The sequence below is a fragment of the Hypanus sabinus genome, chromosome 27 (assembly GCF_030144855.1).
Source record: "Hypanus sabinus isolate sHypSab1 chromosome 27, sHypSab1.hap1, whole genome shotgun sequence".
Classification (NCBI taxonomy): domain Eukaryota; kingdom Metazoa; phylum Chordata; class Chondrichthyes; order Myliobatiformes; family Dasyatidae; genus Hypanus; species Hypanus sabinus.
This window is the reverse complement of record NC_082732.1, coordinates 26,259,313-26,272,776: the sequence shown is the minus strand read 5'-3', so window position 1 is coordinate 26,272,776 and position 13,464 is coordinate 26,259,313. Positions and strand designations below refer to the sequence as shown.

Sequence of the window (13,464 nt, the reverse complement as noted above, 5' to 3'; positions counted from 1 at the left end):
TGAGAATGTATTTTCCTGCAAGTTGTTGATCTGTGCACAAGAAAAAGTCAATTGGCTGAAAATAAATATATGTGCATAGTTAATTAATTTTCATTGGCCCTCAGAATCTTTATGTTACTCTGCAGCCAGGTGGATTCACAGTGGAAGGCGTTAACAACAACGCCACCATGGTCATGACTGGGATGCGTATCCAGGTTGGGACACAGGCAATTGAGAGAGCTCCATCCTATATTGAGATTTTTGGTCGTACTATGCAGTTGAACATGACAAGAGCTCGTTGGTTTGATTACCCATTCACACGTGAAGAGGCACTACAGGCTGATAAGAAGCTAACCATTTTTGGTAAGTGAAAATAAGTTCATGAAAAGTATGTTAAGTGGATTATCCCACTGGAGCACAGAATCTTAGTTCTCTCCCTGCACTGTAAGGATTGGTGAGGGTTGTACATTTTTTTTGGAGTCCTATAACTAGTATTTCATCACTTCTGTTGGCCTACTGCACTGATGTCATTCTGATGTAAAGTCTGTAAAAATAATTATTAATTCTTTTAGTGAGTAATTAGATTTCTACATTTAGCTTGGAGCACTAATTAAAATTTAAGAGGAAAGTATTTTTTGTAATTTGTTAATGTATACATATATTCTATTCTATGTTCCCTTTTTTTGTTTCTTACAGTTGGTGCATCAGTAGATCCTGCAGGGGTTACAATGGTTGATTCAATAAAAATATACGGAAAAACAAAGGAGCAATTTGGTTGGCCTGATGAGCCTCCAGAGGATTTCCCATCAGCTTCTGTAAATAATGTCTCTGCTCCAAGTGTCAGCCAGAGTAGCACCACTGGAGAAGCGGACTCAGCTACCCCATCCTCCACCAGTGGTTCTGTCCTTGAGAGGTAAACATGAGCTGGGTGACTTGAAGTTATGTGAATTGCATACTGACTTCTAGCTCCTGATTGGTGACGAACAAATGAAGAATGGTGAACCTAAAAAAGTAACAGTATTTAATATTAGAACCTGTAGTGTAAATTCTAAAATCTCTTGATGTTGTCCCTATTTTTTTTAAACTCTAAATGGAGAGAAATTGGCATGAATAATTTCTAAGGACATTTTCTGTAAGGAATAATTTTGTTCATCTTGGAACATTTGTTCAGCAACCAAAGTCTGAGTGTATTAGGATATCTCTTTGCTGAATCATGTGTGGCTGCCATGCAGAAGCTTTATCATTTTAGCATGATATCAGATGGTGTCTTGAGCTTACTGCCGGCACTGAGTGGATTGGTATATTTTCATTATTCATAAGAAACAGTGGACTCGGGAACTAAATCATTGTATCTGCTCTTCCTATTTATTCTACCTTCCTACTAAGCTGTGGCTGTCCATTTCTGTAACCTCTATCCATTGATGTGCATCTGATGCTCAGGGTTAGTGTGCCAGATGTTTGTATTGGACTGTTTTCTGTTTTCTTCTTCTTGGCCATACTCAGACTCTTCTTCCTACTTATTATCCAATCAGGCTTTCTTTTTACCTTCACTAAGTCCTTCACTTCTACTCTGCTTCTCTTTTGCTACCACTTTTGCTCACATCCATCTCAGAAAGCCTTCAGCTGCCTTGCTAGTCTTTCTTGGTCTCCTGTGAAATGCCTTTGTTTCTCACATAAAAACAGTTATCTCCTACATAGGACCCATTAGTGTTCTTACCGAACTTCAACTTGCTTACATGTTCCACTAAACATTAAAAAACCACAACTGTTTTGGATTTTGATGAATGTCTATTTTTTGTCCTTCCATCTTCCAACCCCTGATGTTAAAGCTCTTCTGTCTTTATTGAATTCTTTACCATCCCTCTCATCTATCATTTCATGAATCACAGGAAACAATGCCTTCCATAGCATTTTTTATTCTTAAGTTTAAATCCCCGCACATCTTTTACCCTTAATTCTGCAATCTACTGCATACCTCTCTCTTTTTTACTTCTCCCAGCTTCATAACATCCATTAATTAGGCACAATAACTTCCCCTGTTCTGTTCCTTAATCCATTGTCTGCAATTAAGCCTGTGTGTCTTTAGAAACTTAAAATTCAAAGCTTTGGAAATCCTGCACCAAATCTACTCATTATCAGAACCTTCCATTTCCATTCTCCTTAATAATTCCCTTTGACTGGTTACATCTCTGAAGTTCTTCAGCTGTTTTTTGATATTTAAGGTGCTATTGAAATATAGTTTTGGTACAGGTGAAAGAGAGTAAATCTAATGATATGGTATATTACTCAAGTAAAATCTTATGGGAAGGGCAGGTTTTTTAAAAACTGAGTAATTTCATAATTCTTCTAAGTTTTATTCTAATAATTTCAATTTAAATTCTAAGTTTTGATGCAAACTCAGTGTCATCTCCAGGTGGTTAAAGTAGACTTTTACAGGTTAAAAAAGTTTGCATGTTAGTTTCTTAGCAAGTTTTCCATTACCAAATAGTTTATCTGAGGGCATTCAGTTGTAGTTTGGAAACGTGACCATCATAGGAAGAAGAGGGAATGGGGAATGTGCAGAAATGAAAGTATGCCAGAATAGTTTACTGGTAAGGAAGTAGTCAGTTTTATGTTTGGAGTATAAATAATGGTCAGACGTTTAAATGACAAAACCAGTAAGAAATGTAAGTTACTTTCACTCTTAAGGATGTGTATATAATTTGCCAGCTGAGTAGTTAGTTGTTAGTGGTAAGCATACCATGGATTTAAATAAGTGGTAGTCTGTATTTCCTGTGTGTGAGCCCTGTGTAATGTTACTTTGTACTGAATTGCAATGGGTTTTGCCAGTTTGCAGCTGTTCTGGATCAGGCTAGATTGCTGCAATGAGCGTTTCCCGAAATGAAACCAACTGGTTGGTATGCACCAGTCTTTTCTTTCAAAATGGAAGTCCATTGTGGTTTTTAAATAATCAAAATATTTCTCCATCTTACAGAATGTGGGGTTTCACCATAAACTTACACGGTTTAAACATTGTATGTGTTTGTGCCGAATTAATTGATTTCCAAATTGCAAACTTTAATGAATAGGAAAGCACAGTAACTGTCTGTACTCTGTGTCCCATTTGTCTTTTTGTGCTTAAACCAAGTGTCTGATAGCAAATGCATTGCATGACTCCATCACAGCCTTTGCTGTGTCTGCATGTCTGGCTGCTCATCTTCTCTTTCTGTTCCTTTTTCTAGTGTTAAAATAGTTGTGTTTACTTCATTTAAAGTTCTCATGTGGTGTTCTTTTCTGTTATTCCTCAAAAGTTGTGAAACTGAATCCCTAAGCTCCTTAGACCGGTTAGTATCCCTTCTTTCTCTTTATGCTGTTCTCTTTGCTATTTGTGTTGTTGTGTCTGTGACATCAGACTGATTAAAATGACAATAACAATACTGATTCTTGATCCTCTGATCACAAAGTAAACTTGATTTAATCATGTACTGGGTTCAATAAATCATCTCCATTCATGTCACACATTGTTTATAAAGTCACTGTGGGTGTGAATAACTCCATGTGGCTGGCTAGGTGTTCTCTGTTGCTAAGCTATGGTTAGATTTTAGAGTAGATAGTATTTTGGGTCTTTAGTAAGATCTATTGAGTAATTGTACTTTTTATTTACATGGTGGTTTTATGTTAAAGACTTTGGAAGTAAAAGACTAATTTTACAAGAGATGGAAAGACTAATCATGAGAAATGATGTAACAAGATTTGCAAAGATTCATGTATTATAACTAAACTAACATGGGCAATAAAATTTGATCGTATTAAGAATGAAATAGCAAAACAAGGTATCAAAAGGGAGAATGTGTCCTAAATGTGGACATCGTGACTAAATACGCGGAATTGTTAGTATTATTCTTAAGTGCAGAAAAGTTCAAACATAGTTCAAAATTTTAAGAGTTGAGTGTTTTCATGCTGTAGATGCCCATAGCATCGGTCAGGCTGAATGTGAATGACCCTGGTCACCTGAACAATCTTGTTGCTTCCAAAAACTCCTGAATTAGGATTGACTTGAGTGATGAATCAAAAGAGGCAAGTTATTTCTAGAATGTTGAAATGCCATTTGAAGGAAAATTTACAAATGGATTTACCTTGGCTTAAATTGATTTGCTGTTTTAATGCTTTGCTTTCCTGAACACTTCAAATTTAAATTTGCCATCGTGTTCTAAATATATATTCATAATTTTTATTTAAGATCAGAAAAATTCTGGATTTGAATTTCATTGGCAGAGTCTCATTTATTTCTCTTGAAGTTAGCTTCACCTTGCAACCAAATCGTATAGTGATACTGAAATCACTGTTAAACGAATGGTGTCCTGGATATTAATTAGATACTGGCAGAAATTATTTGCCAGTGACATTGTTGGAACAAATTTTATTCAGTGATATGGTTTAAGAGCTGATCTTTCAAGTGGACATGGCTTTATGCTGTTAAACTGGATGTACTCAGCAGTTTGTGCTGCATCTGTGAAGAGAGAAGCAAGAGTTAATGTTTCGGGTCATCAAGCTGAATATTAAACGCAAAAGACTCTGCAGATGCTGGAAATCTAGAGCAACATAAGCAAAATGCTGGAAGAACTCAGCAGGTCATACAGTTTCTATGGAGAGGAATAAACAGTCAACATTTTGGGTCCTGATGAAGGTCTAAGCCTGAAACATTGACTGTTTATTTCTCTCCTTTTAGTGTATGTTATGCTGAATGTTAACTGTCTTTTCTGTCTTTCGGTTTATCAGCTTCTGCATTTTGTGTTCTTTTTTCCCCCCACAAGTAACTGGTATATACTTTCTACATTTTGTGCCTCTGAAACAGTAGATGTCAGGTTTATAAAGCTGTGTATGGCTCTTTTGAACTGATTTATTTCCAGTATCTTTTGAAGTTTTCATTTGTTGGTTTTGCATTTCTGATTCTGTATTGGTAGCAGTGATTGAAGCTTTATCATCTTTGTTTGCCTAAATGGTTTTGCTCTTTTCGCTTTTCTGTACACAATATTGAAATTAAATTTGATATTGGTGTTCTAAATATAAAATTGTGGTTTTGATTTTTAAAAATTAGAATCATTCTTGAAACGTGAATTTAATTGGCAAGTATCATTTATTGCTCCTGAAGTTGCACTGAAACATGCAACCAAATTCTCATACTTATGTTACTTTCTGAAATTCATTGTTAAAGAATTGTGTCTAGGAAGTTGATTAAATGAGTTACTGGAAGAAATTACTGTTTACAGGCAATAGTGATACATTGAAATGGAAGAATGCAAGCATTCTTCATCCTTTTACTGGAGATGTCAGGTACCACGCAATGGAGCAGACCTAAAGTACTGCTTGTTGCTTTGCTTTGCACAACACTTTTTTTGCAATATTCATTAATAAACAGTTCTCCTACCCCTCATGACAGTGAGGTTAGTGAGAAATTAATGCTCTTTTCCTCTTCAGGCTGGTGGTAAGCTCCATGGAGGTTCTGGAAAGCTGCTTTGCTGTTGGGTGCTCAATTGAAAAGGTAAACAATTTCCTTTGGTGATATTGGGGGAAGAAAGTGATTTATGTCATAACTTTGCACAAGCACTGTTTGCACTGTTTACAACTAAAAATATATTGTTTTATTTATTTTCCACTTGTTCCATCTGGCTACTGGAACAGGGAAAATTTCATAATCTAAAAATAGATTTCATGGAAATTTGCCCTTTTGTAGATGAAGAATGCCTTCAGTAACTTTTTTTTCCTCTAGGAAAAGAATAAGCAGACAGCTTTAGAACTGGCCACAATATTGTTATCAATGCCAACTCCTTCCAGTGTTCAACAGCAAACTAAGAGTCTGCTAGCAAGTCTGCACAACAGTCGTGGCAGTTACCACAATCATAAGGTGACTTGTGCCTCATTGAATGTTTCACGTACATCTGTGTAATCAGTCTATATATATTTGCCACTGCTGTATTTTTGTTTATTTTGTTACAAACCCCATAACTGGGTCACTTACCAGCAAAGATAGAGAGGTCCATTGAAGTCTGATGGTACTATTTTTAACAGTATTTATTAGTAAAAATACACAAAAATAATATCAATGCAAACATACAGATAATATACGTCATCAATACTAAATCTAAAAGTGCGGGTATAATAATAATCAATAAGAAATAGCTGTATCGTTGTCTAGGGGATAACGTATTGTCCGATGGAAATATAAAAGTCACTCAGTTCATTCAGGCTGCAGCCTTTTGTTGGAGAGAGAGAGATTTTTAGAAACTTGCCAGCTTTTCCTTTTTATGATTTCGATCCTTCGAGAGTTCCATTGGTGTGGCCGGTCACTTGTGGCCTCTCCGCTAAGCCGTTCTTCCATGGTAAGGCCCCAATCCCAGGCAAAGGGAAAGGACGCACGCGAGCCCCCCACCGGCTGTCACTATTAAACGCTGTCACGGGATTTCTAGCATTTCTCCTGGTGCGTCTAAAGGGGTTGTTCCCCAGACCCTCTTTTATCCTTACTCACAGGGTCTCAGATGTCAATCAGGTTGGGATGATGCAATCCCTCAACCAACCCACTCTGGTCGTCCCCTGAGGGCTTCAATGAATAGTATAGTACTCAATACACAATTCCATCACCAAGAGACAATGGCCATTATCAGTGGCTTTGTCTTGCTGAGGCCAGGACACATTCCAAAACCTTGAGGATTCTCTCTCATTTCCTGGGTCCCAGACCCAAATTAATAGCGATCTTGCGATTCTCAAAAAGGAGGGGGCGACTTTGTACCCTTCGGCCCCTCAGAGTTGCGGCACATTCGTAACAATTTCAACTTCCAATCTACTATTGAGGACTATAGTTCAGTTGGATGTGATGAAACGTTGTTTGCAATTATGGAAATATGTGGTGGTGTTAAGAACTACCAGGCATAGTTGTCTCCTTGAAGATAGTCTGTTTCTAAACTAGTGACGATGTCAGCTAAGCTCTGGTAGTCACATCTGCTCTTGCTCATCTACTTCATCCTTTAACTCAGAGGGTTTGTTTTTATGTTGACTTGTTGTAGCAACGAATACTGTGTTTTGGAGATGCTTCATCTACTAGCAGAAAAGGGTTATGTGAAAGTAGAGCTGCTTTTCATCTGATGTAATTTTTTACATCATCATCCAGGACATGCCCTCTTCTCATTACTACCATCAGGGAGGAGGCACAAGAGGCTGAAGATGCGTACTCTGTTTTAGGAACAGCTTTTTCCCCTCTGCAGATTTCTGAATGGTTCCTGAACACCACCTCTCTATTTCTGCTTTCTTTTTCCACTATTTATTTTTTATATATTCTTCTTGTAACATCATAATTTTTATGTATTGTACTCTACTGCTACTAAAAGTCAAATTTTATGACATGTCAGTAATAATAAAGTTGATTCTGATAATACATTTACAGAACTTTTGCGAAATGTTTGAATTTTTCTTTCTGATCAGGATCAGGCTTTGCTGAATAATGCTGTGCACATTCTTAATACTTGGAATAAGGATGGTCGTGATCTTGATCCAGAAGTGTTCCAACGACTAATAATCACAGCTCGTTCAATTGCCATGATGCGACCGAATAATCTTGTGCACTTCACTGAGGTGAAAACATTACAGTCTGATAAAGGTGAGCCTGAATATATGGGTAAATTGAGCAAATGCAGAAAATTCTGGAACTAACTAGCACCAGTGAAGAGTGAGAGTGAGATATATATGTCATTCATGTTTGAGAGTACACCTTACATCAGACTTGGAAACTAATAATGTTGGGGGAGTGAAAATCAGGAGTTCTGTTATAGAATGAGGTCAGTTAGTTACCGATCCAACTAATATATTTCTGAAAAGCTGGAGATTGTTGAAACTGAGATCATAGTCTGATATCATTCCAATGAATCATCGAAATGGTATTTAAAGATTAAAGGAGTGTGAAATAAGGACAAAGGTGCACAGAGAAAAACATTCATGCCATTACATGCTTTGATGCATTAGTTTTACCCTTTCAATCCCTTTAATTTCTTCATCTTGAATTGATCATTTCATAACCAAATAAGGGTACAAAATAATTTAATCAAGATGATGAAATTAATAGAAAGGGATACAAAACCAAATTTGTCAATCTGGTATTAATATACAGTGCTTTATAAAAGTATTCAGCCCCTAATACTTTGTTCACATAAATGAGTAGTACAATCAGATATTTTGATCAACTTAACTAAGAATTTGTGAATCACATGCTACTTTTTCACAGTAGAGTCCAAAAAGACAGGGAAAATTGAAAAACATGAAATAATAGAAATTCAAAAACTGGAATGTCAGCATTTCAAAAGTATTCATCCCTCTTTGCTCAGTGCTTAGTTGAGCCACCTCTCGCAGCTATTACAGCCAATAGCCTTTTTGGATAAGTGCTTTGCACAATGTGGTGGAGCAGCATTTTCCCTTTTATCCTTGCAAAATTGCTTAAGCTGTGCTAGATTAGTTCAGGAGTGGTGGTGTACATCAATCGTGCCAAAAATGTTCAGTCAGGTTGACGTCAGAACTCTGACTGAGCCGCTCAAGGGCATAAACTTATTTTCTTTGAGGCCACTCCATGGTTGCTATGGCAGTGTGTTTTGGGTTGTTGTCCTGCTGAAAGGCTAACTTCCTCAGTAGTTTAAGGTTTCTGATAGAGGTTGGCAAGTTTTTATCTAGGATCTCTCTGTATTTAGCAGCATTCATCTTTCCATCAATCCTGACCAGATTTCCAGTCCAGGCATCTCCATAGCATGAAAGTGCCTCCACTGTACTTTACAGCAGGGATGATGTTACCTGGCTGCTGTGCAGTTTTAGATTTATGCCCCACAAGCTGCTTAGTGTTGAGGCCAAAAAGTTCCACTTTAGTCTTAACTGACCTTCTTCCACATCTTCATAGTATCTTTTAAGTGACACTTTGCAAAGTCTTTACAGTCAAGGATATGGCTTTTTTTTTAGCCAGGGCTTCTTCCTTGCCAATCTTTGATAAATACCCTTTCTGTGCAAAGTCTTAAATATTGTGGAGCCATGAACTTCATCTCCAGTTCCAGCCACTGACTTCTGCAGAGTTACTGTTTGTATCACAGTAGCTTCTCTTACAAGTGCCATTTTTCTCTGGTGACTAAGTTTAGAAGGGTGACCTGACCTAGGCAGTGTGGCTGTGGCTTCATATTTTTTCCACTTTTTCATGATGAACTGCAGTAAGCTCCAGGGTACGTTTAGTACCTTGTACCCTTTCCCAGATTTGTGCTTCACTATGATCATTTCCCTGGCTTGTCTTGAATGCTCTTTTGTCTTCATTTTGGTTTAGTCTTTTGAAAATCTACATTACAGAGGGAGAGGAGATATTTATTCTTATGAATTCATTGAAACCACGTGATTCTCCAGTTTTCTACATCAGCAATTTGAGAGAGTTGGTAAGGTTGGAAAGTTAGCATTGTAATTACAAAAGGGATGCATACTTTTTCAGCCTCACAATTTTGATTTTTTCATAAATTATTGAGAGATCTTGGAATTTGTCATTTGATTTAACATGATATTCAATGTTTTGTAGATTACAAAACACATTGAAAAATCCTACTTCAATATATTTTGAGTTTAGAAAATGAGACGTTAAAATGTGAAGTTAGTTGTTGGGGTTGAATACTGTTTCAAGGCACAGTAACCATTTAAACTTTGGTGTCATAAATCTTTGCAGTGTGCTGCCCAAGGCAGATATATTTGATGCATAAAGTGAAGTTTAGGAGTCTGCTGGGAGCATCATACGTATGAATGTTCTCCAACTCCTTCCTAAGGTGAAGACCACCACTCATTTGGTCCTGTCTTGTATTATAACTTCCTCTTGTAATATGCATAGATTTAATTGATTTAAAGGGAAAATTATGGTGCATGTACTGTATGCAAGCTAACTTTCCATGTCCCTTATCTGTAATAGGCAAAAAATAATTATCATACTTCAGGGAAATTCCAATTAGACAATAGTTGATGTTCATCATTTCTTTCACTTCATCCAACTTAAAACAGTATTGGCAAGGCAGTATTTGTTAGCTGATTTGGATATTCAGTGGCAGTAATATATAATGTGAGCTGATTGTGGCAGCAAATTTTTAAAATTACTTTTGTATAAAGACAGCTTTCAATGAGAGTGGTTATTTGTCAAAGACTTCTTTCTGCATAAATAAGAAAATAAATCTGACAAGCCACTAATATGTCAACAACTAGTTAAATGTTATCTGCCAAAGAGAAGTCCATGTGCTATATTTGAACTGCCATCAATGAATGGACAAGACCAAATAGAAAATTATTGGCAAGCTGGGCAGTTAATCCAATTGTCTGTAGTGTTAATGATAATTCAGACCAAGATAAATGATGAGATTTGATGTGACTGTATTCAAATAAGACACCAATACAAATATAATTAAATTGTAATGCAGTTAAATGCCTTTATCTCAGGGTTTTGAAAGTGGAAAATAAAAAAATAGTGAATTGCTTAGTTTCTAGAATGGTTCACGTAAGTTGGAAGGTAACAAATCTAACTTCAGTGTGTAAGAAAGGAAAGAGAGAGTAAGCAGGCAACTACAGATCATTACCACTGCTGTCCTTAATTAGGAAAATATTATGAAGACAATTGTAAAAGGTACCAGTAAATATATTAACAGTGGGTGCATACTACATGAATTTACCCAAGACAAATAGAGTTTGACAAAGCTGTTAAAAATTTGAGGTTGTATCTGGCGGAATAAATAATGGAGACCCAATACACGTGGTATATTTGGATTTCAAAATGTATTTATTAAGTTTACTCAAGTTATTAACAATAGCTAAAGCTCATGGGATCGGGAAGAGTAAAACATCAAACGTTGAAAATTTGTTAGCTGAAAGAAAGCAGGACAGGAATACATCAGTTATATAGAGATTGGAAGTTTGGCTAATGTTGTGTTCCATGGTTTAGTGGTGCTACCTCAGCTATTCACAATCTATAATAATGTTTAGAAGGAAGGTCTAAGTGTAAAGAATTCAAGTTTGCTTATGATTCAAACCTGAGTGGTGTTGTGAGGTGGCGAGAGGCTACAGGGCGTATTCACAGGTTATGTGAATGGGTGAGGGCATAACAAGCCAAACATAATGTGGAATAATGGGAACTTTCCTCTTCCAAAGTAAAACAGAAAAGGAGAATATATTTTAAGTGATGAGAAATTGAAAAATATTTGTGTCCAGAGGGATTTGGGTGTCCTTGTACATGAACCACTGAAAATTATTGTGCAAGTGGTACAAGCAATTAGGAAATCAAAGGCTTTCATTGCAGCTGGATTAGAGTAAAGCCATCAGTGCATATGCCTTGGGTGAGACTCTACGGAAAATATTGTGTGCATCCTTTTTTGGACCTAAGGAAGGATGTACTTTACATGGAAAGTGCAACAAAGATTCAGCAGGTTGATTCTTGGAACTTGAAGAGAGTTAGTCGGGAATTGGTCTTTGGAGAATGATAGGTGCTCTGGACAGATAATTTCCCTGCTTAAAGTTTCTAGAACTAGAGATTAGTTTTAAAATAAGTGATTAGCTATTTAGGACAAGATGAGAAAAAAAACATTATTCACTAAGAGGATAATTAATCTTTTGTATCCCCTACCCAAGTAAGTTTTGAATATTCAGATGATAAATATATTTATGGCAGGACTAGATAGATGTTTAAATGTTGGGGAAATTAAAAGGTAAGGGTTCAGTACATGGAAGCTTTGCAGAGGTAAAGAATCAGGTAAGATGTTTTGAACGGTGGAGCAAACACAAGGTTTTTCTACTTCTATTTCTATTATCATTGGGTTAATAATCCAGTAATACAGGTTAGTAATCCAGGGACAGCTTTTCCCTACAGTCAATTTGTGAATTTGACCAGTTTTCTTTAGAAAAACCAAAATAAATAATAATATGACTGGTGACTACAAAGATCCTTACTGACTAATTTGATTGAGGTTGTTTGATGTGGTAATGAAGTACATTGATAAGGTTAGGGCAATGTTGGGGCCCTAAAGATATTATGTCTATTAATGATTACAGTTTGCTGATGTCACCAAAAATGGTGGGATTGTTGATAGTGAGGAAGATTTGTTAGACTGCAAAGTATTATTGATCTAAGTAACAATTGGTTTTTAGACAGTGCAATAGCAGAGAGAATTGGATCCTGTTAAGTGTAAAGTGTTGCTCTTTCTAAAGACTAATTAGAGTAGGTTTTATGCAATGAGTGGTAGGGCCTTTGGGAATATTGAAGAGCAGTGCATCCTTGGCGTGTGTCTAAGAATCATTGAAGGTGGCAGCACAAGTACATTAAGTGGTGAAGAAGGCATATGGGATACTTGCCTTTCTTATCCAGGAGTGGAATACTAGAGCAAAGAGGCGAAGATATAATTTTACAGAATATTGGCTGGGACATAGCTGGAGTATTCTGTTGGGTTTTGGTTCAACACGATAGGAAGGACTTCATTGCACTGGAGGGGATGCAGAGGAGATTTGCCAGGATGGTGCCCAGGAGATGCTGAATAGGCTGAATTTATTTTCCCTGGTGTATAGAAGGTTGAATGATAGAACTGTTGGGAGTACACAAGGTTTTGAGTGGCAAAGATAGCAGGAAACATTTTCACATAGCAAAGGTATTAAAACTAAAGTTTAAAACATTTAGAGTGGATCTGAAGAGGAAGTTTCTCACCCAGATTATGATTGGAATCTGGAATGTTCACTGTTAGTGACAAAGATAGATACTCTTACACCATTTAAAAAGTATTTAGATGAGTACTTGAATAGCTAAAGCTTGAATGGCTACAGGACAAATGCTGGTAAATGCATCAATATTGATGCAATCTTGAGAGTTCACATGGGAATGGAGTGCTGAAGAGCCAGTTTCTATGCACTATGACTCTGAAGCTATTAAGTTATAATGTTAAAAAATCATTTTCAGGTCTGCTTTCAGAATAGGGCATCTGCCATACTAATTTTGGCCATTTAATGTGCATCTCCAACTAATTAGATTAGGTTCAACTTTTTCATCATTGTGCCAAGTACAAATACAAAGCCAATGAAATGCAATTAGCATCTAACCAGAAGTGCAAAATAATAGTATTATTTACAAAATAACTGCGAATAAAAAGTAAGTGCTACAGCACACAAATATAAAAGTTCTGAAACAGTACAATATGGGTGCAATACTGCTTAGCGCTGTGATGTGAGGTTCAGCAGGGTCACAGCCTCAGGGAAGAAGCTCTTCCTGTGCCTGCTGATGCAGGAGTGGAGGCTCCTGTAGCACCTACCGGATGGGAGGAGAGTAAAAAGTTTATGGTTAGGGTGAGATGCATCCTTGATAATGCAGGCAGTGTTTATGGTAATGTTCTCAATGGTGGGCAATTGGGTGCCGATAATCCGCTGGACAGTTTTCACCACACACTGGAGTGCTTTGCGGTCCGATATGGGTCAGTTGCCATAGCA

The 13,464-nt window shown here is 36.9% G+C and overlaps 1 protein-coding gene across 1 annotated transcript in view; it reads left to right on the top strand.

Moving 5' to 3' along the window:
- ubr4 (ubiquitin protein ligase E3 component n-recognin 4) overlaps positions 1–13,464 on the top strand; it is a 223,878-nt gene that overhangs the window by 102,208 nt on the left and 108,206 nt on the right. The window contains exons 48-52 of the mRNA XM_059952034.1: positions 126–342; positions 676–892; positions 5,437–5,500; positions 5,729–5,863; positions 7,435–7,609. Of these exons, the coding sequence (XP_059808017.1) occupies positions 126–342; positions 676–892; positions 5,437–5,500; positions 5,729–5,863; positions 7,435–7,609 (808 nt within the window). The remainder of the gene's footprint in view (positions 1–125; positions 343–675; positions 893–5,436; positions 5,501–5,728; positions 5,864–7,434; positions 7,610–13,464) is intronic.